The 27,096-nt window shown below is 38.9% G+C and overlaps 2 protein-coding genes across 2 annotated transcripts; both read right to left on the reverse strand.

The window, feature by feature from the left end:
- Positions 1-2,298: 2,298 nt before the first annotated feature.
- On the reverse strand, positions 2,299-5,785 carry LOC117390114 (B2 bradykinin receptor-like). The gene is made up of 2 exons (XM_033987766.2): positions 5,708-5,785; positions 2,299-3,325 (listed from the first exon to the last, which is right to left on the reverse strand). Exon 2 carries the CDS (start codon positions 3,316-3,318, stop codon positions 2,299-2,301), a length of 1,020 nt encoding a protein of 339 aa, XP_033843657.2. The 5' UTR covers positions 3,319-3,325; positions 5,708-5,785.
- Positions 5,786-10,619: 4,834 nt separating this feature from the next.
- Positions 10,620-20,633, reverse strand: bdkrb2 (bradykinin receptor B2). The gene is made up of 2 exons (XM_033988512.2): positions 20,498-20,633; positions 10,620-12,732 (listed from the first exon to the last, which is right to left on the reverse strand). The coding sequence occupies exons 1-2, from the start codon at positions 20,518-20,520 to the stop codon at positions 11,700-11,702; spliced, it is 1,056 nt and encodes a 351-aa protein (XP_033844403.1). The 5' UTR covers positions 20,521-20,633; the 3' UTR covers positions 10,620-11,699.
- Positions 20,634-27,096: the final 6,463 nt, after the last annotated feature.

Raw genomic sequence — 27,096 nt, forward strand, 5'->3', positions numbered from 1 at the left:
TGATCTAACTGTTACGTGTTAGCGGTTAAAACCCCACAGAAGTAAAATACTCCGTCTTTAAACCAAACAGAATGAGTTCATAATTGAATCATGGTCCATTCCGATGTGATTTGCCGTACTTTAATGAAGATACACTGGTGATGCAACCCAAAGTAAACAAGTCCATCGCCAGGGTTAGGTAAGAGTTTGGATTAAACAAAAATTTTATAAATGACACAGACATGAAGTCATTTGTTTATTAGGAGCATTTTTCAAGTCTGATGTTACAAATATTTGGTTTGACTCACTCCGCAGCGTCATTGGATTAGAGCATTGTTTTTGGTGACTAAACGATACAATAAAACGATGAAAGGTATCATTCAGTTTAAATCAATTTATTTTTGTAAAGCCTGATATCTCTTACGTCTGAACAAGATCATTGAAACAAGCAAGTGGAGAAATGTCCCACAGCGCCCCCTGTTCTTAGACCGTCCTTCTCAGCAAGGAAAGATAAAAATATATAAAAAAAAAAAGAAAAAAAGAAACCTCAAGGAATAAAAATAAATAAATTGAACCAAGACTGAATCAGGACTAAACCAGAACTAAACCACGAGTGAACCAGGACTGAACCAGGACTAAACCAGGACTGAGCCAAGACTGAACCAGGACTGAGACAAGACTGAACCAGGACTCGACCAGGACTGAGCCAAGACTGAACCAGGACTGAACCAGGACTAAACCAGGACTGAGCCAAGACTGAACCAGGACTGAACCAGGACTAAACCAGGACTCAACCAGGACTGAACCAGGACTGAACCGGGACTAAACCAGGACTGAGCCAAGACTGAACCAGGACTGAACCAGGACTAAACCAGGACTGAGCCAAGACTGAACCAGGACTAAACTAGGACTCAACCAGGACTGAACCAGGACTGAACCAGGACTGAACCAGGACTAAACTGGGACTGAACCGAGACTAAACCGGGACTAAACCGGGACTGAACCAGGACTAAACCAGGACTAAACCAGGACTGACCCAAGACTAAACCTGGACTAAACCAGGACTGAACCGGGACTAAACCAGGACTGAGCCAAGACTGAACCAGGACTCAACCAGGACTGAACCAGGACTGACCCAGGACTGACCCAGGACTGAACCGGGACTAAACCGGGACTGAACCGGGACTGAACCGGGACTAAACCGGGACTAAACCAGGACTGAACCAGGACTAAACCGGGACTGAACCAGGACTAAACAGGACTGAGCCAAGACTGAAGAAAGACTAAACCAGGACTGACCCAAGACTAAACCTGGATTAACCAGGACTGAACCGGGACTAAACCAGGACTAAACCAGGACGGACATTCACTGTAGGGGTCATCCAGCCATGGTGATCTAAATATGTTATGTATTAACAGTTAATACCCCAGAGACGTACGATACCCCCTCCACAGAATCTTTAAACTATCTTGGGTCAAAATATTTCCTCTATAATAAATCCAGTCTATGGTTATGTATTTGGTTTTTGAAAGTCTACATTTAGCTTAATCTTTATTTGGCTCATATAACACTGTAGTTTTTTGATTATATGAGGTAATATATTTTATGTATTTCTGCAATAAAATGTAATGCATAGTTTGATGTCTGGTGTCAGGTTTTATTTCATAAGAAAGTCTGATAAATATTTAATCTTGGGGATCCACTGTAAACTCATGACACAGTTCAGTTTAGATTTTGGACCAAACATTGGAACAATCACTAAAACTGGAGACACTGAGGTGAAATTTATGACATGAAGGAATTTTGGCTCCTTTTGGTGAAGCTGTTCGTTTGTCTGTCGCCCTCTGCTGGCACTGACTGGAAACACACATATCATAATAGAGGCTGCACTGTTTTCAACTGCTAGCATGCTAACATAGTGCTTACAGTTTTACTATCAACAGTCCTCTCACAATGAAAGTGCAGTGCAGGTTAAGTTCATGCATAAAGCCGCACTCTGTAACTTTTCTGATAGAGGGTCGACCGCCTGCTTGTCTCTATGGAGATTGTATTACTTTGTCTGGAATGTTTTACAGGAAAATATATCTCCATGGAAGCAATCAGGTGACATTACAAGGCCAAGTTACAGGTCAGATCTGTGGAGAGGTGTCCCTGCTTATGGTCGAAATTGCATATATTTTCAACGCACTTTTGAGCAATAAAGACACGTATACGTTAATAAATGCTAGATAGATCAATTTAGATGTTTACTTTGAATCTGGGGACGCAGACAGGTTAAGTTTATGACATTTAAAATCAAAGTTCTACAGACAGTTCATTTAAATCTTAGTTGTCTCACATTGTCTGGATGTGACGTTACTGTTGGAATAACCGGACCTCCCTCTTTCCCATCTCTTGCACAACACAAATCTTAAAACGTCTTTCGCTCTTTGCTTAAATTGCTTCCCCACTATCATGTACAAGAACGGGTTTAGCGAACTGTTGCTGTAGCCGATGTAAGTAGCTAACTGTTCTCCAATGTCCAGCACGTCGTCCCACTCGCATCCTGTGAGAAGATTATAGTGATCCAAAGTGTCCAGGAAAATAAAAACTTGGTACGGAAGCCAGCAGACGATAAACACGGCTAGCACGATTAGCACAAGAAACGCGGCTTTCCGTTCTACGCCTTTGCTGTTATTGCTTATACGTTTACTACTACGGAGAACTCTGACGATATGGTAGCTTGTCCACGATACAATTGGGACTGGGATAAGGAAACCGACGATGATGACCGTAAAATTGTAGCGTAACCTCCAGCCGTTATGCGGGTATGCTAGGTAGCACGCTTCGATGTCAAGGTGTGGAAGGTATTCTACGGAACGGAACAGTATAGCAGGGAAGCTTAACAAAACCCCGCTAATCCAGATGCTAACACAGATAATCTTCGCCCATATCGCTTGACGGTGTCTTCCATGAGACAAAGGTCGCGTTAAAACAAGATAGCGATCCACACTAACCAACGTGAGAAATAGTACGCTACAGTAGTAATTCATGCCGATAATTACGTTGACGATTTGGCACATGGCTTGACCGAAAGTCCAGTGGAATTCGTTGATGATCGCGACCACCCAGAAAGGCAGGCAGGAGACCATGAGGAGGTCAGCCAAAGCTAGGTTTCCCAGATATATGTCGGCTACGGAACGCCGACGCTTTTCCAAAAAGAAAACCGCGAGGACGAAGGAGTTGCCGAGGACTCCCAGGAAGCAGATGGCGGACATGTAGTACGGCTGCATGGAGTAGAGCCAGGACCACGCCACAGTCTGGTTGCACAGGATTTCAGGTGAAGTGTCGTTGTCCATTGGTAACCTGAACAGAAAAGGTGTAAGACATTATTGGTTTAGCTCATTTTGACCAGACCTTTTCTGCAAAATTGACTTTTCAGAGGTTTTAATCACGTTATAGTTGTTTACCTTCTCGTTGACCCTCTTCAAGTTGTATTTAACGTGATTCGTGCACGTTTGAGTAATCTTTATTCTCCCATAATCAAGATGCCATTACTCCAATCTACCCCTGTTTTCAATTCCACGAGCGCTACTCTGTACTTACATCATTCTCCAATTTTATTTTCTTAATCGATTCAGCACTGTTGAGTAGCAATTTTAGTACCAATGACAAAAAAAACAAAAAACAGCAACCTGATAGCGTGATGTGCAGCTACGCATAGGGGTCGACAACTTAGCGATTCTTTGTTGACGTTTGCTACTGTCACTCTCACTTTTAAAAGATATTAATGAAAGTAAATCTATAACACCTACCCTCACCCAGGTCCTGACCTTAACCACAGTCTCAAAACCAGGTCCCCACCTTAACACACAACCCAACAACAGCACAACAAACGTGGGAACATAGAGCTGACCGCAAAGGAGCAGGCAGGACACGGCAGTTTTCTAACTCGAAATTCAGTGGTCTTGTCTCTTTTTTGAAGTCAATACTGTGATTTAAAATGTGCAGATTATAACATAATGATCCACGGGTGTCATAGATTATAACTATATAGCAGACACACGCACAATATGTCTGCTTTAAAGGTAATGGAGATTGCGTTGTCTGGAACGTTACACAGTATGGCATTAAACCCATTTAGCTTCATAAAGACAAGCAGAAAACGCAATCACGTCAAGTTACAGGTTATATCTCTAAAGAAGCAACCCCAAACCTAGATTTTAAAGTCATTTTTGAGCAATAAAAACACTCATAATGGATTAATGCATGTTAGAGGAAAGTTACATATTACACTTTTAATTATTTCTATTATAAGTTATAGAGGTTATATACACTAAAAGCTATGTGCTGTAACATTATAACAAGCCAATTATTTTAAATGGCGATGGATGTAATGACAGATTTCTTAATTTTTTTTTTTTTTATTGTTCCATTTTCAAATATTAGTGTTACAATTAATGTGAGATGAAACAATTCGACTATGCACAATTATTAACCACATGACCTAACAACAACAATATAATTTATTCACTTTCATTTTCACTGTTGAGTAGTATGTAGTAGGGGTCAGCAAACTTTTTACCATGAAGTGCCAATTGGAAAAGGTCCTATATTACAAAAAATGGACTTTTGTGAGCTTTAAGTCATGTTATAATGTTACCTCCTCAAAAACATACTTGGAGTCGACGTCTCCGAAGCTCAAAATGCTCTGTTCCACCTTGTGATGTCGTGAAGTGGTAGTTTTCAAGCTAACTGCTACATTTTACCTTTAGTTCAGTAGAGATTGGTGATAATTCCAGGGGTGAAATGATCTAAATTATTCAAGTGAAGGTGAATGGAGTGTAAAAACACAGTGGAGCACGTCCTATGTCGCCACATGACATCACAAGGTCGAGTGTTTTCTGTTTGAGAGAAGAACTCAGCCTAAATATGCAGGGTCTGTGTGTTAAACATGTGTGAATGAAACAAAACACAACTCCAGGTCTGTTTGTCATAATGATATCACTGTGTCACTAACAACTGGGGTATAATTATGACGCAAAAACTTTTTAATATAGCTTGCCTTAATTTTTTTTAACACATATTTTAGTTTAAATTGTGCTCATTAATATGTCACTCAGCCCAAACTCAATACATTTTTGCAACTTTACATATACCGATCATGCCTAACCTGTAATGTCAATACAAAGATACCAGAAACTATGTAGGCTATATTAAAGACTGAAAAAAACATCCACTACTCAAGAAACAGCCTGTCCAAAAAAAAATAAAATAAAAAAATAAAATAAAAAAAGAACGATAGATAAAGAAAGATAATAATAATAATAATAATAATAATAATAATAATAATAATAATAATAATAATAATAATAAACAATACATTAAATTAAAATAAATTACAATTAACTAAAATAAAATACAATTCAATAAATAATAATAAAATAAATAAATAAATCAATACAACTGTGCAGACTGGAAGGAACTTTAAAACTTAACAAGAAACCTATAAAACATTCATCATAGTTTGTTACTTTTAATTGCACACATGCCTCAGAGTGGTCTACTATTAGGCGTGCGCAAATGATTTTTTTTTTACTGAAATGTTACATACTATAGCTTAAAAAAAAGAAAGAAAAAGAAATCTCATGCTGCAGACTAACTTGTATACTACTTTTTACATTATGAGAAAGTCAATAAAAACACTACTAAAACTACTAAACTACTAAATATTAAGATGAGTGTTACCTTCCTTGTCCTCTTGTCTGTCAGTGTAGTAGTTGTAGTAGTAGTGGTGGTAGTAGTAGTAGCAGTAGGAGTAGCAGCAGCAGTATCAGTAGTTAAGCAGGTCAAGTGGGGGGTCTTTATATAACAGCTCTGGCCGGTCCGCAGACACATTGACGTGTTGTTACTGATACAAAACTGCATTAGGGCTTCAGAGAGCACGTCTAATGCGTTTGTAAAGAACCAGCTGCTGTTTCGGTCTGAGCACACACACCGATAACTTTGTGAATGCCGCGCCTCTTAGCAACATGATGAATGGCTACTGAGAACACTGCTCTAGAAAGATGGAAATCAGTAAATAAACATAATCCCCTGAGTTGATAAAGGGGTTTCTGCCAAGATATTTGTTTGATTTTATTTACAAAAATGTGGATTAAGAAGTACAGTGTGTAACTTTCCGGAGGTGGCACGTCACCTGAATGATTCCGGGGAAGTTGAAACCATATTTCGGAAAATTTTCTGTGGAGATGGAGATGTTTTATGTCTTATGTCATGTTATCGGAAATGGAAAACAATATTTCCATGGAAACAAGCAGGAGCAGGCCCTCGTCCAGGTCAAGTAAGAGTCAGGTTTGTGGAGATGCAAGCCCGCTCAGAGTAAGGATGCCCTTGTTATGACCCAACTCTGTCAGGGTTTGGGAAGTAACAAAAAACTAAATGTTAAAATGGTATAAATAGAGTTGTAATTTCGTAAACAGGATGGTAAAAGGTAAAAAGTGGTCTAAAATAATTATGCAAATGTGTAAACAAATGAACTCAGAAACTAAAGATAAAAGTTTTAACAGATAAATTAGTTCAGTGTCTCAAAAAAAAAAAAAAAAAAAGTCACATAAGCCTATTCAAAATTTGTGAAAAAATAAAGGACAAATAACACAAAACCAAATGAGTCCCAAAATAAACACAGGTCACATAAACCTACAAACAGAACTGAGTGATAAAACAACAAGAGACACAAAAACAGAACTAAACTAGTGTCTCAAACACATAAAGATACACACAGAGACAAGCAACAGCCGTTCAATCAACAGTGACGACTCACACAGCCACGGTTCAATGTGAAAAGGGGCCAGATTCAATCGCACACAAAACATAAGACAGATACTAAAAGGAGAAAGAGTTGAAGGCACGGGGCCGTAACAGCCATGTTCTAACTGTTCTCCCCCATCATTACTTGAACAAAAATTGTATTTTGATTAATTCGTGCATGTTTGAGTAATCCCGTACTGTTTTGCATTTGAGTATTCACACTTGAGTGCTCAGAAAATGTCTTCTACATGCTACATCTCTGACATGTTAGTGTCACATGAACCATCTCACACTCTGAGGACTTCAGGGACAGGTCTCCTGCTGGTGCCCAGAGTCAGGACTAAACATGGGGAATCAGAGTTTCAGTTTTATGCTGCTAAAACCTGGAACAAATCAACTTGCCTTGCCTCTGTCTGCACACTGCTCTGTATTTAAGTGTGATTATCAAAATTATTAAGACGCCAGGTCATAAATATACATATAGAAGCTGTGTCAGTGTTCTAAGCCTATATAGAGGATTCTACCATTTGAATCAATGCATTTTCAGGTCCACCAAAAGGTATGTTTGCCCAACTTTTCCACATATTTTAGATGTTATATCAATAGCCACTGTGTATATCCTTTATACTTTGGAGTTGGTTTGGATTTTTTATGTTAAAAAATAAGATTTTTACAGTAACAAGTTTCACCATATTAAATACAGAGCAGCTGTAGTGCGCCCTCCAGTGGCTGCTCATCTTTACTACACTTAACAGTTAAAAAAAAAAAAAAGAGCCTACATCATTACACTATTTTCTGATTTTTTCTGTTTACACAAACCCTGCATATTTAGGCTGTGTCTCAAATTAAAAACACCTTGTGATGTCATATGGTAATACAGGAAGTGCTCCACTCTGTTTTTAAACTCCACACACCTTCACTAGAATTATTTGGATGATTTCAACCCTGGAATGGCCGATCTCTGCTGAAAAGGTAAAAGGAGCTGCTAATGTGAAAACTATCACTGCATCACAAGGTGGAACAGATCATTCTGATGTAGACAGACAAATAATATTTTTTAACTGAAACATGTGTGACTGAAACAAACACAACTCCAGGTCTGTTTTTGAGGAGGTAACAACATTATAACATGGTTTAAAGCTCACAAGAGTCTGTTTTGTGTAATACAGGACCTTTAATTGGATAATTTATAAATAATGAGAGCTGAAATAAATAGTAACGATCATTTTCTTCTTATTTTTTTTTTTTTTTGTTAGTTTAATTACAGATTGAAACATTTACTTTGCTGTCTTAACTAAGTCAGCTAAACAAGCACATTTGAAGCAGTAAACAGTATTACAGCACTGAGCTTACCTTGTGAAACGATTTGCCTTTTTCCTGGCTTCATTGTTTATAGTAAAAAAATGACCATCCGTCTGACCATCCTGACCGTCTGTTTGATGCGGTGTCCATCTTGGGACGATATCAGCTGTTGTCGCTCAAGCAACACCTGATAAGGCCTTTATGTGGCTTCTATTATTTCTATGATGGATATACAGGATCCAAAAGCATTTTTAACAATAAAACACTGCTGCTTGTGATGGTTTACTCTGCAGTTTTGAAAAGTAAGTCAATGGACCTGTTTCTGTTACTTTTACATTTTAGGTCAATATTGTGGTTTACACTGAACAAAATGTAAAATCACAATCAGGTGTTTACAGGTGTTTGAAAGCTTGCACTATTTCTGTGAGTGGGCTTGTCTCTCATTAATATTATGTGATTAAGAGCACAGAGAAAAACAAAGACATTATAGAAATGAAGATTGTGGTGGTTCAAGTCCTGTTTCAGTCTGTTCCAGGTCTTCTTCTGGTTTAGTTTCAGTTTGGTGCATATTTTAATGTGGTAAGTGTGAACACACCCTTATACTAAACTATACTTCTTATATTACTGATAAAAATGCATTTGTCTTACAAAGCCATGTTCAAACATCAAAGTCACTTTGTTATTTCATGCATTATTCATTTGCTCCAGACTGAGTGGTGGTACAATACAACTGTTGCCACTGCTGCCCTGGGGCAGACTGACAGAAGCAAGACTGCCAATCTGCATCCTCAGCCCCTCCCATCACCAACACTGGGCCATGTGGGTGAAGTGCTTTGCCAAAGGACACAATGACATTGCTGCATGTGGCTCCACACTGTGGTCTCTGATATTCCCACTGGTCTCCCATCCAGAGCCTAACCAGGCCTGTCCCTGCTGAGCTTCACAGATCTGATGAGATCAGGTTTTTACAGGGTTGTTTGGCCAGGTCCTACTCCTGCCCAACCGTGTGAGAAAAACTGTATTTTTCTGCCTAGTTTTTTGAGTTGTAATTTTGGAATATTTCTATTTATTTATGTATTTCCACAGCAGATTCCTGGCACGGGCAATTAAGACTGGGCTGGACGTGTGGTTTCCTGTTTGGCACTGCATCTGGAGCCTGGTTTCTGGGTTGTAGAGCGCCCACAGCTCCCTCCGAGTCAACAATGCCCCATAAAGTCGCCCATACCCTGTACTGTATAAGAGCAGGCGGAGAGAAGCCATGTGTCTCCTGGAAAATGTGTGTCCTGTTTTTAGCTGCAGACAATGACTCAAACAGGAGAAGTCACTCAGCCACAGCACGCCTCACCACATACACCAGAGAGCTCCATTTTACACATGGAGGATCACACAGACCTGCTCAGAAGCACAACATGGGGCTGCTTTAAAGGAACTGTAAGATTGTTGTTGAAATGACATAAATCCATATGATGTTTCTCTGTTGGACTGTCGTTGGTTGACTGATGTGTCTGTGCCTTGTATTGTAAATTGTTGAATACTTTTACTTTTTATCATGACCTATCTGTGTTTTCCTACTGCCGATTTGGACATGATGACCAAATTGTTCTTATTGTAATTTGCTGTTTTGTTTTCAAGACGATTATCCAATTAAAAAGCAGAATGAGTCTCTCATTTGTGTTCCCAGTTTTAGTGATGAAATGCCTAAAATGCCTCTCTCTGATCTAAATCGTCACTACCTAAACCCCAGCACCTGCAGCCAATCATGAATCAGTGCTAGTGCAGCCTCTGCAGCTCAGTGAGTGAATTCTGAAGGTTCTGAGTTTTCACATGAGGCCTGTCCATAAACTGAGAATGAGAAAAACTTGTATGTGTCTCTATCTGCAGGTTAAGGCTCTGACAACACAGGTTCAGTTTTTGTTTTTTTGTTTTAGATTAGAGGCTAGATATAGTTCCTTTAAAGAGACTGTAGGCCAGGGGTGTCCAAAAATGTCTCATTAAGGGCCACATATAAAAACACAGACACAGCTGAGGGCCGATTGAGGGCCATAGACTGGTCACCAATACAGTGAATACCTCAAATCTATGTTATTATTACAAGTTGGACTGAACCATTAGACCTTTATTCATGCTCATCCTCAATGGGACACATTCAATATTTGATATGGGCTTGTTAAAGTAGATTTTCAGAAATGTGCAGTAAAAAGTACTGTTTAAAGTAATATGGGCCAATTCACCTGGAAGTTTGAGGGCCAAGAAAAATTGGTCTGAGGGCCACAGTTTGGGCATGTCTGCTGTAGGATATCCATTTGTATGTACATTTTTACTCACAAAGGGCTCTGGGTGGCCTCTCGTAGCGGACATAGTGAGGCTGATCATTTGGTCAACACAAAATGGCTGTCACATCACCTACACAAACAATGACTTCCTTTAACATGAATTCATAACAACTACCGTTAGCTAGGTAAGTATTTTTAATCAACAAATATGAGGTAAACATGTATAAGACAAATAAATACATAAAAGTACCATTTACATAGACGTATTTACAGTTTGTTTGACATGTTTAAAATATATATTATAGATGACAGAAGCAGTATGAGAACACAGCACACACAGACTCTACATAACTTCAGATTATGTTTGCACAGTTACATTTGAACGAGCATAATGGCAAAACATACATACTATTGAGAGTTCATGAAAATAAATATATTATGGTTAGTTGAATGAATCTGTCAGGTTTGAGCAGATTAAACAGTTTGCACAGTCAACGTAAAGCTACATCTGCAATTTATCAAACCAGAAAAGCATGACAACTCTCCACAGTGTAAATCCACCCTGTAATCTTATCAACATTAATAGTGCTTTTAATAACCACCTGCTTGTCTCCATGGAGATAGACAAGTTAAATGCCAAATTGCCAAATATTCCATGCAAAGCAATAACATCGCAACGTTAGTATATCAGTTATACGGATTCAAAACATTTCCAGTAGCTTACTTCGTGGAGCAACAGTAGCTCAGTCGGTTGAGCGTTCGTCCACTGATCCAAACGTTGGCAGTTTCGAATCCGCTTTGAGTGTCTTGAAGATGGAATATCGCCACATAAAACCATATTTATGAAAGTTTTAAAATGTGCCAAGATGTTTTTTTTAAAGAGTGACATACTGAGTTCACTATGTTACCTTTTATTGTTTTGAAAAAGCTGTATATTCGTCAAAAACATCCTTGGTTTCAGTTTTCGTCTTTGTCACTCCCCTGACGAAACTACTGCACATCGCATCAGGTTTGTGAAGTTGTAGCGCATTGTTTTGTATGATGCTTTTGTGTATTTATGGAAAATTGGGAGCGTGAGTGACGTAGGCTTGCGGGTAGGGCTTTGAACAGAATCGTACTGCCAATCGTAAGGAGAGTTTGAATAGGACCTGGGATAGATCGCTAAATTACTCAAACATGCATGGATGACATATAAAACCTGATGAAGGCACAATGTTATAACATGGTATAAATCTCCAAAAAAAAATAATTTAGCATAATACCATCTCTTTAAACAATTCTGACAGTTATATCTAGCATTTTTGCGTTTGGACAGTGTGCGGCTATAGTCTTCCGTATGATCCCTTTATTACTCCTCACACTGTAGTCTTAAGCGTTGACGACAGGTGCGATCTGGTGGAATCTGACGTCACGGGCCTCACTATCTCCCACTGGTGGAACACCTCCGACATCTTCTTCCTGAAATTCTTCCCGACTAGCACGTACAAGACGGGGTTGAGAACGCTGTTGAAGAAGGCCAAGTAGGTGAAGATCTGGTTGCAGAACTCAACGACGTTACTGGTAAAGCAATCTAGTATGACCTTAGCTCTACAGAGGACATCGAGGATCGAGATCAAATGGAAGGGGACCCAACAAATCAGGAACGCTCCAAGAACCGCCAATATCAGAGTCGTGGCTTTCTTTTCCGTACGCTCTGTGTGAAACCTATCCATACTCTTGTTACTCAAAGCCTGGATGATCCTTAATGTGCAATACGCAATGATGCAAATTGGAATAAGGAAGCTAATTATCGTTAACATGATGTCGCAAAACTGTGAAAATTCCACGCTTGGGTAATCAATAATGCACGCAGTCACGTCGTAATCAGGGATATATTCAACTTTCCGAAATATAAGAACGGGACTCTCCAAGATTAGCCCAAAAATCCAAACTATCAAGCATCCAATTTTCGCGTACTTCGGTCGACGCATCCGACCGTACGACATAGCGTGCACCAGAGCTATGTAGCGGTCGATGCTAACAAGAACGAGGAAGTAGATGCTGCAGAGGTTGTTCATCTTGATTCCTAGATTGACCACTTTGCACATGAACGATCCGAAAGGCCATTGGTAGTTGTTGTAAATGTTGATAGCCCAAAATGGCAGACAGGAAACCAGGATCAGATCGGCGGCGGCTAGGTTGCTAAGGTAGATCTCGGCGACGGTGCAGGGTTTTTTGTGGAGGGAGAAGACCAGAAGGACGAAGATGTTGAGGAAGATTCCCAAAGCGGAGATGATGAAGATATAGATGTGGAGGCTGGAGTAGAAGATGTCCCAGGAAATGGCGTCAGGACAATCGGAGTCATTTTTGACGTCGGGGAAGGCCGTTGTAGAGAAGTTGGCCAAAAAGCTGAAAAACACACAAATAGAGAGAAATTAATATATGTGTAGATTAAGGCTACATGATTTATCACAGTCAAATCAAAATTGCAATTTGAATGGTCCCAATTAGCAAAAGACTGCAATTATTTAAAGGTACAGTATGTATGTTTCTGAGGGTGGCTCGTCACCTTCATGATTCCATGGAAACAGAAAGTTAAACTTTCTCCGTAGAGATAGATACATTTTGTGCCTCCATTCTGTGGATGATTATAGCCAAAGGAACAACATTTCCTACTCCATGCCAAGTAAGAGTAAGGTTTGTGGAGATGCAAGCTTGCGCACAGTACATTTTTGAGTGCATTCAAAAAAGGCATCATTATTATTTTTTATTTATTGTTTGCTAAAAAATTACAAAGCATGGCTTTAAGTAACTGTTATTCCTCTGCAAACAACCAAATACCCTTATTCTGTACAAAACCTGCTAACTATATATTTTAAGCCTCTACAAACATGTTCTGAAATGCATGGGATTCTTGTATTAGTTTGACAGTTCAGATTTTAATTGCAGTTCTTATCAGAACAGTCACGATTTTATATTTTTCCCATATCATACCTTGCTCGCTGTCATTGTCTACACAGATGGTCCCCAAAGTGGGGCCCATGGGCTAAACTTGGTCCTTCAGGTGGTTTAATTTGGCCCACAGTTGCTGAGATTTGTAAGAGATATCTATTTATATTTAATTTTGCACTTAAAGGAGTGTAAGGAAATGGAAGGAAGCCTGTACCATTTTATTCCCCTAAAAAGCACAACAATTAAACTTTTTATGTGTGAAACATCAACAGCTTTAGCCCTCACCAGACTGCATTAATTTTGAGGAAAAAAGTTTGGTCTGTACACATGCATTATTCAGACATACAGATAATACCAAGGCTGTGGTGTCCAAAGAAGTTTGAATAACCTACAAAATGCATAATATAAAGCCATGTAGCCTATACAAACACAAACTCTACTCTCAGGGCTAGCTCACCTGAACCAAGAGATGGAAAAGTGAATGTGTTAGCTACTTGAATGGAGCGAGTAAACTGTAGAAACTAAGTACACATGTAACCTATGGTCCACAGTACTCCTCTCTATAGTAACATGGCACTAAAAGTATTTACACAATACTGACTTATACCTGTATTTACTGGTTTACATTGGAGATGTAAACAGACAGGTGCACTCTATGTAAATACAGTGAGCTCAGGCAGTCATAGCTGGTCCATTTGCCAGTCTAAACCTGGCCTGTGGTTTTCCTCTCTCAGCCGGTGTCAGAATAATAGCAGAAAAACATGTTCACATTGGAACGCTCTGTCAGTTATATGAACCACATTGTTTACAGCTGGTCTGGTGAGTGCTGGGCCAGCGCAACCACAATATACGCACTTTACTTACTCTTCAATATTAAGAGTCATTTTTCCCAGAGACTAACGTTTCCTGTTTTGTGGTCCATGAGTTAGCCCATTGCTAATTAGTCTGTTGTCATGGTTAAGGTGAACGCTGGTGTATGAATGCATGTGTGTGAAAGGGTGAGCGGTTCCTTGGCGTGAAGTGCTTTGAGTGACTTGAAGGTAGTACTTGAGCCAGTTTGGGGTGCAATTAATCAAACTATAAAAGAAATTACTTCATTGGAGCCTGCTTTTTTTTTTCATTTTAGGAGTTTATCCCAGATTTCTTAGACAGACAAAGCAGGAACACTTGCTTTTGCTGATGTGTGTATATTACAAGCCAAACGACATAATGCACTTAACTGGAAAAACAATAGAGGACCAAGTATTGGGCAATGGGCTAAACAGATGTTGACAATTTTACCTCCAACCTTCAAATCTGTGGACAAACACTCTACCAACTGAGACTCTATCTGAAGATCACAATGAAGAGGACTCTTGAGACCGGCGGTAATTGGTGTGTGTCTGAGAGGGTGCATTGTTCTTGTATGTAGTGTAAAAACTTAAAACGCTAAAAATATATCGTTGAAAAAAACAAAAATGAAAAATTGCTAAATACTCATCCACTAAAATTGTTGTCACCAGCAGCCAATGGTGGATGAAGGACTCAGTTTTGTTACTAGGAAAAGTGCACATACAGAGGTAAAAGTTACTCTAGGAAAAGTATCACATGAAAAAATCTACTTAAGTAAAAGTATTTAAGTACCTGTTTAAAAATGTGTAAAAGTAAAAGTATTTCACACAAGCGTTGTTCATTTATTAAAGTATAAATGTAGTGGTATTGATAAAAAATAATACATATTTTTGTCAACAGTAACAATACGAATCAATTTCTTCATTTTCCTTATGAATTTTGTGGGGTTTTTTGTTTGCTCAAAGCTTAAACTTGAAAACTACAGTCAGGATGTTGCCACGAACATGGTAAAAATAACCCCTGAAATCATATAAAAAGTACTTTTTAGTTTTCAGTCCAGTTCAGAAATGCAGTGGAGTAGAAAGTACAGATACTGCTCTCACATGTAGTGAAGTAAAAGTAAAAAGTATCCACTGTAAAATCTTCTTAAGTAAAGTACAGATACCTAAAAAAATCTACTTTACTACTTACCACTCTACTCTACAAGTCTAACAAAAAGCGCACACATTTTCATCTCTGTAGATTAAAACACTAAATGCTCACTATTCCAATGGTTGCTGGTTGGATTCCCCTCCAGCACATAGACTCCTATTGTGCTCTTGGGCAAGACATGTTCAGCCGCATCAGGAATCTGACGTAAGGAAGCTGTAAGTCACTAGTGCGAATATTATCACCACATTTGAACATGATTGTGCGCTAGGACACTTGCATACCACATTGAAGCCATTCCAATATAAACATTTATCTGATTACACCCCACGAGGGACACTTATTAAACAATGACGACATAAAGAGAGTAATAAAGTCCTCTGATCCAATTCCAGACGCTAATCGCTCGGCACATCTCCATATGGCCCCCGTAATAGGTCTAATCCAACCCAAACACGGGGCTAACGAGCTGGGCTAACGAACCACAGACTGCTCCCTCCAACCACATGTCAACTCACATTTCATAAAACGGCATTAGATTTGTTAACTGGGCACAGATGTTTATCCTGTCTATGGTGGTGGAAAGTATCAGAGTACAGATGTTAAAGTAGTCTTGCAGTGGAGGCGTTGTACTTTTTAACTTCTTTGCTACAATGGAGAGTGGATATCTGTGGACTGAACGGAGGAATGATTTCAGCACATTCATGGAGACGTTTTGGCAAAAGGTTTCGAGTTCAAGTCCCGGCTTTGCACAATCTGAAATATATTTTAAAAGATTTGTTTTTCAGACAGGTTCAGTTTGTGCTCATACCTGACAGTATCGACTGCTCACTAGTTGTCTCCCTCAGAGTGGTCATGTGATGTTACTCTGACGTGAAGACCCGTTGTGCTTGTGTCTGCTAAACAGTGGATTATTATGTTTTAATTTGCACATTTTAAATCGCAATGTTCATCTAAAATGACTTAATAAAAGAAATAAGCAAAATTAAAAAAAAACAAAAAAAAAAAACTGCTGTGCCCAATGGGAGCTGACGTCACTGTAAACATCATCACAACAAAGCCATGTAGTCCTGACAGCGCCATCTGCAGTCCGAAAACAAACTAAACCTTGGTCTGAAAAATAAATAAATAAATAAAAAAATCTATTAAAATAAATAATCAGAATACCAGATGAATCTCACTGGGCTAATCAGAAATATATATTTAAAAAACACACACACAAAAACAGGAACATTAAGAAATTCACTTGCTCACAATAGACAAATTCTTTACCAAGGTCACTACTACTATTTTAATGTTAAATATTTCTTAGCTTGCCATTTCCATTGTAACCGTGGCAACCCATTTTTAAACAGATTTGATAGATTTGAACTTCGTCTTTTGCTTTGATTTACAACGTTGCTAGGGGAAGGGACATTACCTTTAACAGCTTCGCTCCGGACTGGCTCTATGGTTTCTATGATACTCACAGTCGGAAATCCTAATCCACAACTCGGCTCCAAATTGGCTGCTATAACTGCTCTAGCCTCAATGAGCTTCATTTGACTGGAGCCGAACGTTGTCACTGACGTCACACTCACTTAGTCCACTTCTTTACAGTCTCTGAGTGAGATCTGCTGATTATGAAATTAGCTCAATCTCCAGGGAACGTTAGTTAGCTTTGATTGACACGTAACAGACAAAATGCTGAGAATTTAGGGAGCAGATATGGAGATAATTACATAACTGTACCTAGCAACCATAATGTTAACAAGGGCCAAAACTCTTCTCATTTACACAGTAGCTTCTTCTCAACTTTTCAACCACAAATTGAAACTTAACTCATGTAAAACTATGAGAAATATTACCACAGGCACTATCCCACCAAACCAACAAACAGTTTGAAAAAAACCTGCCATATGCACTTTAACCAGTACCTTGGAGGCCAGTATTTCTTACATAACTACCCAAAATTTACAACCATGTCAGCGACCAGCTAAATTATCTTGCAACATTTTTTTCCACCACCATCACCGCAAGACAAACACTCAAATCAACAATAGACAAAGTTCTGACCCCATCTGAGGTAAACCACAGCCCAAAATGTTGTGCTTACACCAGAAAGCAGTTTGGAGCAATCTATTCAGATAAAAATACAAAGGAAATTGAGAAAGACCCTTATTTGTTATTGAAAACAGGATAAGCTGGTCCAAGAACAGCTGAAAACTACTCACGCTACAGACCAGACATGTGCCAGCTAATGGAACTGAAGCTAAGTAAGTCTGGGTTTGGTTGGTACTTGGATGGGACACCGCTGTGGTTTCACCTGTGGCAAAACTGTTGTTGTTGTTGTTTTTTTACAGTTATTCAATATGTTTTTGGCTGTAAAACCCCTCACCACACACTTTATACACTTTTCTCACACGGGCATTAACATTTTCTCACATTTCTCTCTTGTTTAAACACTTTCAAAGTTCAAACCTTCGTCGGCGCCTTTGTCGGTGCAGAACGTTTCATCGACATTGTGGGTTTTGTCGGGGAGAAAACTTGCAAACATACAGCACTTCAGAGTCACACTGCGATCCAACATTTATGTAAATTTGTCTGAACACATTCTGTACTGTACAGGAGACACGGCACGGAGGAGACTGATGGACAATGGTCTACAGTCCCTCAGCCAATCAGGACGCAGAACACAATGCACGTTCAGATGATGTAAAAAAGCATGTGAAATTGCGCTAAAAGAATCAGCGAAACATGGTTCGTCTTTTGCGGAAAAGACGAACCATGATGTAGTGAGGGACAACTGTAATACTATTATTGATATAAAAAAAAGTTTAAAAGAAAGTGGATTATTAACATTTCAAATATTTCTTCCATGTATTTGAGCAAAATCTTGCCCCAGAAATATGATATAAGCAGCTCTTGAGGTCAAAATAAGTCCGGTGCGTGCTGTCTATATGGTAAATGGTCAACGGTCACATTTTTACATAACGCTTCTCCACCTTCAAGGCATTCAAAGAGCTTTACATCAAGGAACAACTCACACATTCATACACCAGTGAACACAAACACTGGGGGCGAGGTGCGTTAAGTGTTTTGCCCAAGTACAGATACTGCTCTCAAATGTAGTGAAGTAAAAGTAAAACATTGAAGCCGTTCAAATATAAACATTTATCTGATTACACCCCACGAGGGACACTTATTAAACAATGATGACATAAAGTGAGTAATAAAGTCCTCTGATCCAATTCCAGGCGCTAATCGCAAAACTGTATTATGTTTAGTTGTGAAATGCGGTGCAGTAGTTCAGATAAATGGGTTTTAATGCACAGAATCCTGGAGATAAACTACACAGGAAGTAGAATCCTCGCTGTGTGGATGTAAACAGACGCACGTGAGGAACTGTTCTCGTCTTTTTACTTCTTGACGGACCTTTCAAACTTTGTGGACTCAAAAAGTTCAGAAATTCTAATGTATGATATGGATGAGAAAGCTGCAGTTTCACTTTACAACCTCACAGAACTGTAATACTAGTAAGGTCTTTCCCGAGTTTGTCCTCTGTGTCAATCACTCCGTCTGCCTCTGCTGCTTTTATTGGCTGTTGCCGTGGTGATGTTTTGTGGTTACGATGTGACAGAGCAGCTCAGAGTCGCACTGACACCACAAAAATCACATACAAACATCCAGAGTCAGGCAAGTTCACTCACCACTGCAACACGGACTCAGTTTAGACTTGAGCAGGACACTTCAGAAATAAGAAAACTGAAGGATTTTAAAGTGTTTATGATAAAAGTGGACAGACAGACAGTGGATACAGATATACAGACAGAAAGAGATAGATGGATGGATGGATAGATAGATAGATAGATAGATAGATAGATAGATAGAGATATGAGTAGATATAAGTAGATATACAGACAAATAGACAGACAGTAGATACAGATATAGAGATAGATAGATAGATAGATATACAGATAGATAAATAGATAGATAGATAGATAGATAGATAGATAGATAGATAGATAGATAGATAGATAGATAGATAGATAGATAGATATACAGATAGATAGATGGACAGATAGATGGATGGACAGATATAGATAGATAGAAGTAGATATACAGACAAATAGACAGACAGTAGATACAGATATAGAGACAGAAAGAGATAGATAGATAGATAGATAGATAGATAGATAGATAGATAGATAGATAGATAGATAGATAGATAGATAGATAGATAGACAGACAGACAGGACAGACAGACAGATAGATAGATAGACAGATAGATAGATGGATAGATAGATGGATGAACAGATATAGATAGATAGAAGTAGATATGCAGACAAATAAACAGACAGTAGATACAGATATAGAGACAGAAAGAGATAGATAGATGGATGGATAGATAGATATAAGTAGATATATAGACAGACAGATAGATGAAGAGAGATATAATGAGAACTAGATAGATATAGATAGATGGATAGCTAGAAAGATAGATATAGACAAAGATCGATATAAATAGATAGATATACTACAGAAAGATATATATATATAAAGTGTGAGATATATTCAGATCTACATATAGCTAAACAGATAGATAGATAGATAGATAGATAGATAGATAGATAGATAGATAGATAGATGTAGGAATAGATAGAGGCAAATATATGATAAAGGGGTAGGTATAGGCAGGTAAATAGATGGATATAGACAGACAGAAAGGTAGATATAGATAGATATAGATAGCTAGTTATAAATAGATAGAAACATGAATAGATATAGTCAGATAGGTAGAATATAGATAGATATGTATATACAGATAGACTGAGAGATAGATAGACCAATAGAAAGACAGAATGATAGACAGGTAGAGAAAGACAGACAGACAGACAGATAGATAGATAGATAGATAGATAGATAGATAGATAGATAGACATGCATAGATAGGTATAAATAGACAGATATGTAAATAGATAGATATACATACATAGACAGAAAGATAAATAGATATAGACAGGTAGGTAGACTACAGATAGGTATATAAAGATAGACAGAACGATAGACAGATAGAGAAAGACAGATTGGTCACTTTAGGTAGACTGATATATGGGTATAGATACGTAGAGATAGATATAAAAAAATAACTATATAAAGACCTAATACCACTGAAAAACATGCTAAATAAATGGACTACGTTGTCTACATAGCATATCAAATACATAGCACTCTCTTTCTCTTTAGCAGCACGTGTACTCACATGGTAGGCTGTAGAGTGTTCATGTCTGGCTCCAGATGTGTCACTCGGACCCGGCTTCTCTGCCCTTGTCTTCCCCTGTCTGGTCCTGTCTGCTCTTTCCTCCTCTGCTCTCTTTCTACAGAAGCCCGGTGTACGGCAGAGTGGTGCTTAAAAGGCAAACTGTAATTATTGTGATGTCAGCTCCGACCTCAGCCCTCTCTCCTCCCTGGGACATGGTTACTGCCTACTTCCCTCACGTTCCCCTGTGCTTATTTATGCAGGACAAACATACAGCATTTGTCAGAGTGTTTACAAGCGTCACTTTTTAAATCTCAAATATGTGTGTAATTCTGAATTTTGGCTGCCACTCTGACTGTTAACTCAAATACACAAATATACAAACACATCTGTATACAGGCGTAGAGTATGAAGGACACGTATTATCTCTTCTTTTGAACTTATAATAATATCCATCTGACACCATGTTCATACAGATGTCCTCCCCGAACTGGAATCTTGGTTTAGCGCTCCATTTATTGACAGCAGAGATTACAAGTCTGGTGGTGGTTTATGGAAAAACAGCATGTGGAGTTTTACCTGTGATGCAACAATCTTGGGAAGTTTGAAAGTGTTCTGTGAGCTTTCAGAGGGACCAGGCTTGAAAAGCACGAGTCAAGAAACAAGCCAACTGCAGGTATGTTTTTGATGTGGGAACACCAACACAAAAGTATGTTTTCAAGACAGTTGTTATAGTATAACTCAAGTAAAAGTATCACATAAAAACTCTACTTAAAAGAAAAAGTAAAAGTATTAAAGTACCCATTTAAAAATGTACTTGAAGGGTAAAAAGTTAAAGTATTTAGCTATACTTTTGAGGTCTAATAAAACTTCAAATGTAGTGATGTTGATAAAGATTTGTGCTGAATTTTGTTCAGTAGAAATTATTGAATTGGAATTGTTTTCTATTTGTATATTTTTGTTTGTTAAAATTATGAACATATTAAAAATAACCCCTCAGCCTTTTAAGCAGGTCCCAAACTGTAGTAAAAAAGACTTTTATTTTTCAGTTTTACAGATACCTTCTCTCAAATGTAGCAAAGTAAAAGTAAAAAGTATCCACTTTAAAATGTACTTAAGTAAAGTACTGATACCTAAAATTTGTACTTAATTACAATGAAATCCATGGGTTTCTTTTTTGTCAGACGCGGCCACAAGTATTTTTCCTTAATAAGTAAATAGTTATCGCGTGAACATGTGGTCTCGCGCGTGCAGCTTCAAAGACAGTGATCACAACAGCAAAGCAGAGCCTCCAGTTCTCGGGTGAGTGTCACACCACAACAAAACCAGTCCCACACAGATGGACAGATGGTGCAGTCAGAGTGAGGCGGAAATCCTCAGCTCTCCAGACAGAAGCCACTAGATTGTTCCTCCCAGTTTTTCAGTTGGCTACTTTTTTTTTGTTTCAAGATATTCTTCAGTTTTTCCAGTTTTGATTGAAAACTCCGCTCTCTAACATGCTCCAAAGACCTCCCTGAAAACCTGGTCAACAAAATCCTTCATTTTTGTCAGTCTTGAGTTTATTTTTTGAGTCTTTATTGTTGGCTCAAAATAATATGGAGACAATCCCAAAGAAATAATGTAAAAGTTCAATGTTTGTGGCTCATAACTTTGGATATTTCTTCCACAACCAGCTCCCATAGAGTAAAATAGGCCCGTTCATTGGAGATTATTGTGACTGCAACCTATCACAAGCTTTCATTAACATTGCATTTTACCCAAATTGTCACTTAAACCATTCAGTTGTCAACCCAGCTACTGAAATATGAGATTGTGCATAATGGATCTCTAACATAACATGATCATTTGTGCAGTTAAACATGGGTAATGCTTTGGATGGAGCTCTGGAGAGGCCATTTCCTCAGCTCTGATGGAAGTGTGTGATTATGTTCAGAGTAATGTCATACATAACACTAAGCCACGTGTCATGTGTCATGTGTCATGTGACTAAGACCACGAGGAAACAACTCATCCACATCATCCGCTCTGATAAAACTTGACACTTCTCTAAATTAGGCAATCTTTATTTCCCCATTTTAATAAAGATGGGGGAAAAAAGGTAATTTGTGCATGTCTGAGTGACCGGCCCATTCTGGAGAGGAACATCAAAAATGGTGTGCCTCTCCAGATTGGTTTTGTTTATATAATGTTATGACTCTTGCTTGTACCATCGATCCTTCCTGTTTCACTTGCCTTAAAGGAACTGTAGCCTGCGCTCATACATTCACTAGCAAGGACCACGCCACAACAGAAGCCACACGCCTAAAGATATTTATTGATATGTATAGATGTGGAGGCTGGGTAGAGACTCAGGATGGGGGCCTCTATCTCAGGTGGTTCGCCCAGCCGATTCAGGACCCTTCTCTCTGTAAATGGTGAGCTCTTCGGGTTGAAAGTTGGACAAAAGACAAGAGGTAGACACGGTTTGGGAAGGAGGGGTCAATAGAGCGGAGACAGATGGCGTAGGCTTGTATAAATATGGTTTATAGGGTAATTAGAGGTGTGGTTGAGGTGCGCTTTGGTTTGCTGGAGAGAAGCAGGAGGAGGCTGAGGCGTGGAACTGCTCTGAATCTCAGTTAATCATGTTTACTCCATGTTTTAAAAAAGATACTACAATCACAAGTGAACCTGTGTGTCCAGAGCCTTAACCTGCAGATAGAGATATATACAAGTTTATCTCATTCTCAGTTTGTGGACAGGCCTCATGTGAAAGCTCAGAACCTCCAGGATTCACTCACTGCCCTGCCACACTGACCTTGGTGGAGTGTGTGTCCGGGTGAGGCATGGGTATGTAGAAATAATCCACAAGAAGTGTATTTTTCCCAGACACTGCAGCGGTTTGGTGGGGTTTTCAGGTCATTATATGTGTGTTACTGCGCAAACCCATGTGAAACTGCGTTGCTTTGGTCAAATACGCACCGCAGTTGTCATGGTTAGTGTAGCAGGGAATCTGGAAGTAACCCGCTCAAAGTACAGCCCGGATCCGCCTTGCTGTCGCTATAAATCCAAATGATTGGCTGCAACCTGGAGTTTAGTGACCAGTCAAGAGTCCTTTTAGGCTAAAACCAACTGGATTCCAGCATTAAAAAACCGGCAACCCAAATGAGTCGTGTTTCATGTGAGGCTCAGTCTGCTTTCTGATTGGATAATCGTCTTGAGAACCAAAAAACCAAAACACCAAATTATAACGTAGGCTTGTAGACTGAGCATTGGACTGAATCTTACAGCTAACCGTAAAGAGAGTTTGAAAAGGGAGCAAGCACTAAAATAGTCAAACATGCAAAGATGACAATGACATTTTAAACCTGTTCAGACATGTTTTTGATGAGGGAACAACGTTAAAACATGGCAGAAAGCTCAAAAAGTTGATTTTGCATAATACCTCCTCTAAAGGGCATACGTTATATCCTTAATTTAATTGTCTTTCTCGAACATCAGCCTTTACATTATATTGTTACCTGCAGTACGGAAGAAACACAAGTCACGTACAGGACCCTAAAGGATGCCGTTCTTGGCTGATATCATAATTTTGCTATTTATTTATCCATGACCCCTACTCCCTCCATGAGTTACACTGTTACCATGACCCGTACTCCCCCGTGCACTCACCGGATGGTTACTTTGATACAGCCGCAGTTAAAACTCTTATTGACAGTTTTGCAGGTGGTCAGATAGTGATCAGAACACGAGGGCCGGTTCATTAGTTTGATGCGTGCAGTTTCCCTCTCAGCTGTACCAAGAAGGTGATTAACTCTTGGCACTTCTGGGTAACACAAAAGAACAAAAGATTCATACATAACGCCCTCCATTCAGATGTCAAGGGGACTTCGTGGCACTGGGCCAGAACTCTTGTTTACGAGAAATGATCACAGGTTAGTCCAAGCAGAACTTTGGAGATGTGATTACTTTCTCATCTGGTGTTTTGGAAAATACCTTTCCCCAGTGTAATGTTTGGTCTAAAAAACAAACTCAAAATACTAATTGACTCAACAGCGCCCGGCAACCTCACTGTTAGCGTCACTACTTTCAGTCCAGTTTTATCTCTATGACGTTTTTTGCAGTTTTGCTCTAAAATGGATAAATATTTAAAGATGAGGCAGTGGACATGGAGCTGTGTTTGGATGCCACTGACAAAGTGTTAAGAACTACATAAATAAATTGAAAACTTCACCAGAAAGAGAGATGTTAGTACTTCAATGCTAATTTTGAGGCATAATAAATATTAAAACAACACTACAAACTGAAGAATAAAAAAAATAAATAAATAATAAATTATAAATAAATAAAATCTAAATAATTGGGTATTCTTTATTTTAATTAATTAACATTTTAATAGGTTGTTTTCTGATTTTAATAAAAGAGTTAGCGTGCTGCTGTGGACATAGTCTATTACAAATCACATCACTGGTAGGATCAGGGGGTGTGTGTGTGTCACTGGACATATTGTGTAATAATGGAACTTTTTAATCTGTTTCTTCAATTCTTCCCAAAATGACCATCCACTTGCAGTCATGGGAGTGTTTATTATTCAGTCCTGGTCCTGTTTCATCTGTGGACCTGGGCAGATGGTCCACAGATGTCCAGCAGCTCACCGCCGGATGTTGCTGTGACATGGAGTGTGGCAGAGACGAAGCCAGAGCCAAGGTTCCAAATAAACACTAGGATTTTCTCAAAAACTTGTGTCATATTGGTCTTTTATATATACAAAAAACAAAAAAAAACAAAAAAAAACACTCCCCATGCAGATAGATATGTTCTGTGTCTTTTTGTTTTTGTTGAAGATTTTCCATCAAAATAGAGCCAGGTTTGTGGAGTTGCGAGCCCACTCAGAGTAAGTTGCGTGTTTCAGTTTTTCAGTGTAATAAACACAAAAAACATGCAATTTTCAAATCAACTTTTAAGGCTTTTAACCATAGTGTCATTTCCCCTTCTTATTTGCCTATTCAAAGTTGTATTTTGTTAACATGGCTCTCGTCAGATTGATGCATGTATCACTCTGAACTGAGCTGTACGTCAACCTGGGATCGGTCTCTTTGAAAACATTCGTAAGCAATTATCTGAACGTTCAAACAAATACTTCAAGGTGATTGGTCGAAGCGTCATAGCAGCGGAACAAGCTGAAAAACAAACTTTAGTTAAAACTAGCTGAGAGAAAAGTAGAGACATCTTTCCCTAATGGACAAAACTCTTCTCTCTTCACGTTTTTCACAAACTAAATAGTCCATATTTATACTAAAGTAGGCTAAAGTACATCTGTCAGCATCTCCACGTTTGTTTTGGTTTGTTTGCCGCTGGCTTCCACACAAACCACACCGCTGCCCTGTGATTGCTCAGTTTCCACACCAAACACATGCAAACGAAGGAGCTGCAGCTGAACAATATGGATTCTGTGGAGTATGTGAACCCACAGAAATTGCAAGAATTAATTTTGCTGGTAAGGCTACTGTTTTGTGTGATTTCTGCATGTTTAAGTCATATTCCAGAATTTAAATCAGCCTCAAGACATGGCACAGAAACGTCACATGACTCTTTTGATGGTGACTACAGACAAGTGGTACAAACATGTCAAACAAACTGGTCTGTTAGTCATAGATTAGAACTATAGACCATCTTTGATCTGGAGATGTTCCCCTGGCTGTAGATTGCTCGTGACAGGCTGTCCTGAAGCTCAGAACTGTGGATGGGTCAAATGCAGTTTTGCATGGTTATCTTGACTTTAATGCCATATTGTGGAACATTCCAGGCAAATAATAACATCTCTGTGGAGACGTTGGCCAATGTGGTCAAAGCAGGAGGCAGACTCAGAAAAATGTATTGCTGGTCACCGTGGTCTAACATGGGAAAATAATACAGATTTACACAAATTAAGAGCGCTCAACTAAAGCAAACACAACAGAAAATACACAACTAAGGAAAACTCCACATGTATCCAGCTACACTGATTCTCCCTGAAGGACTGACTGGCTCTCTTAAATACCCTCCTGAGCAGGAAGCACCTCCCCCAGGTATATATCATATACTTTACAGGTGCTGTAGGTATAACTTCTAGCAGGCTCTCCCCATCAGCTGCATACTTCTCAAGTCCCTTTAACTTAAAAAGTGTTAAAAAAAACTTTAAACACTGAAACATTGAAACAAAATACATAAAGACATTGAAACAGAAAAAAAATTAAAAATAACTTAACACAGTTCTCCCCTCCACATGGTCCAGCCCACAACCACATCCAAGGCTTTAAAAATGACACAGGACACGCCCCCTCTGTGTGTGGGTCATGTGGAGAGTCAGGTAAGAATGGGTGCACCTGTGTTGTAACTAGTAATGGTTACAACACATAAGGTCTCGTGAAGCGTTTCGGCACATTCCCCAAACTGTATTGATACTGTGCCGTACAGTGTTGCTCTATACTGACACCTGTTGGATCTTAAGGTGTACATCATTGCAGACAACTTAGTTGAGACTCGCAAGACTCATTGATTCAAGGACCTAGTGGTACTTGTGTACAGAATATCATTTAAGTTATTGTGTTTCCTATGGTATTATTTTATATCGTATGTGAAAATTA

Source organism: Periophthalmus magnuspinnatus, chromosome 22, assembly GCF_009829125.3.
Source record: "Periophthalmus magnuspinnatus isolate fPerMag1 chromosome 22, fPerMag1.2.pri, whole genome shotgun sequence".
NCBI lineage: Eukaryota > Metazoa > Chordata > Actinopteri > Gobiiformes > Gobiidae > Periophthalmus > Periophthalmus magnuspinnatus.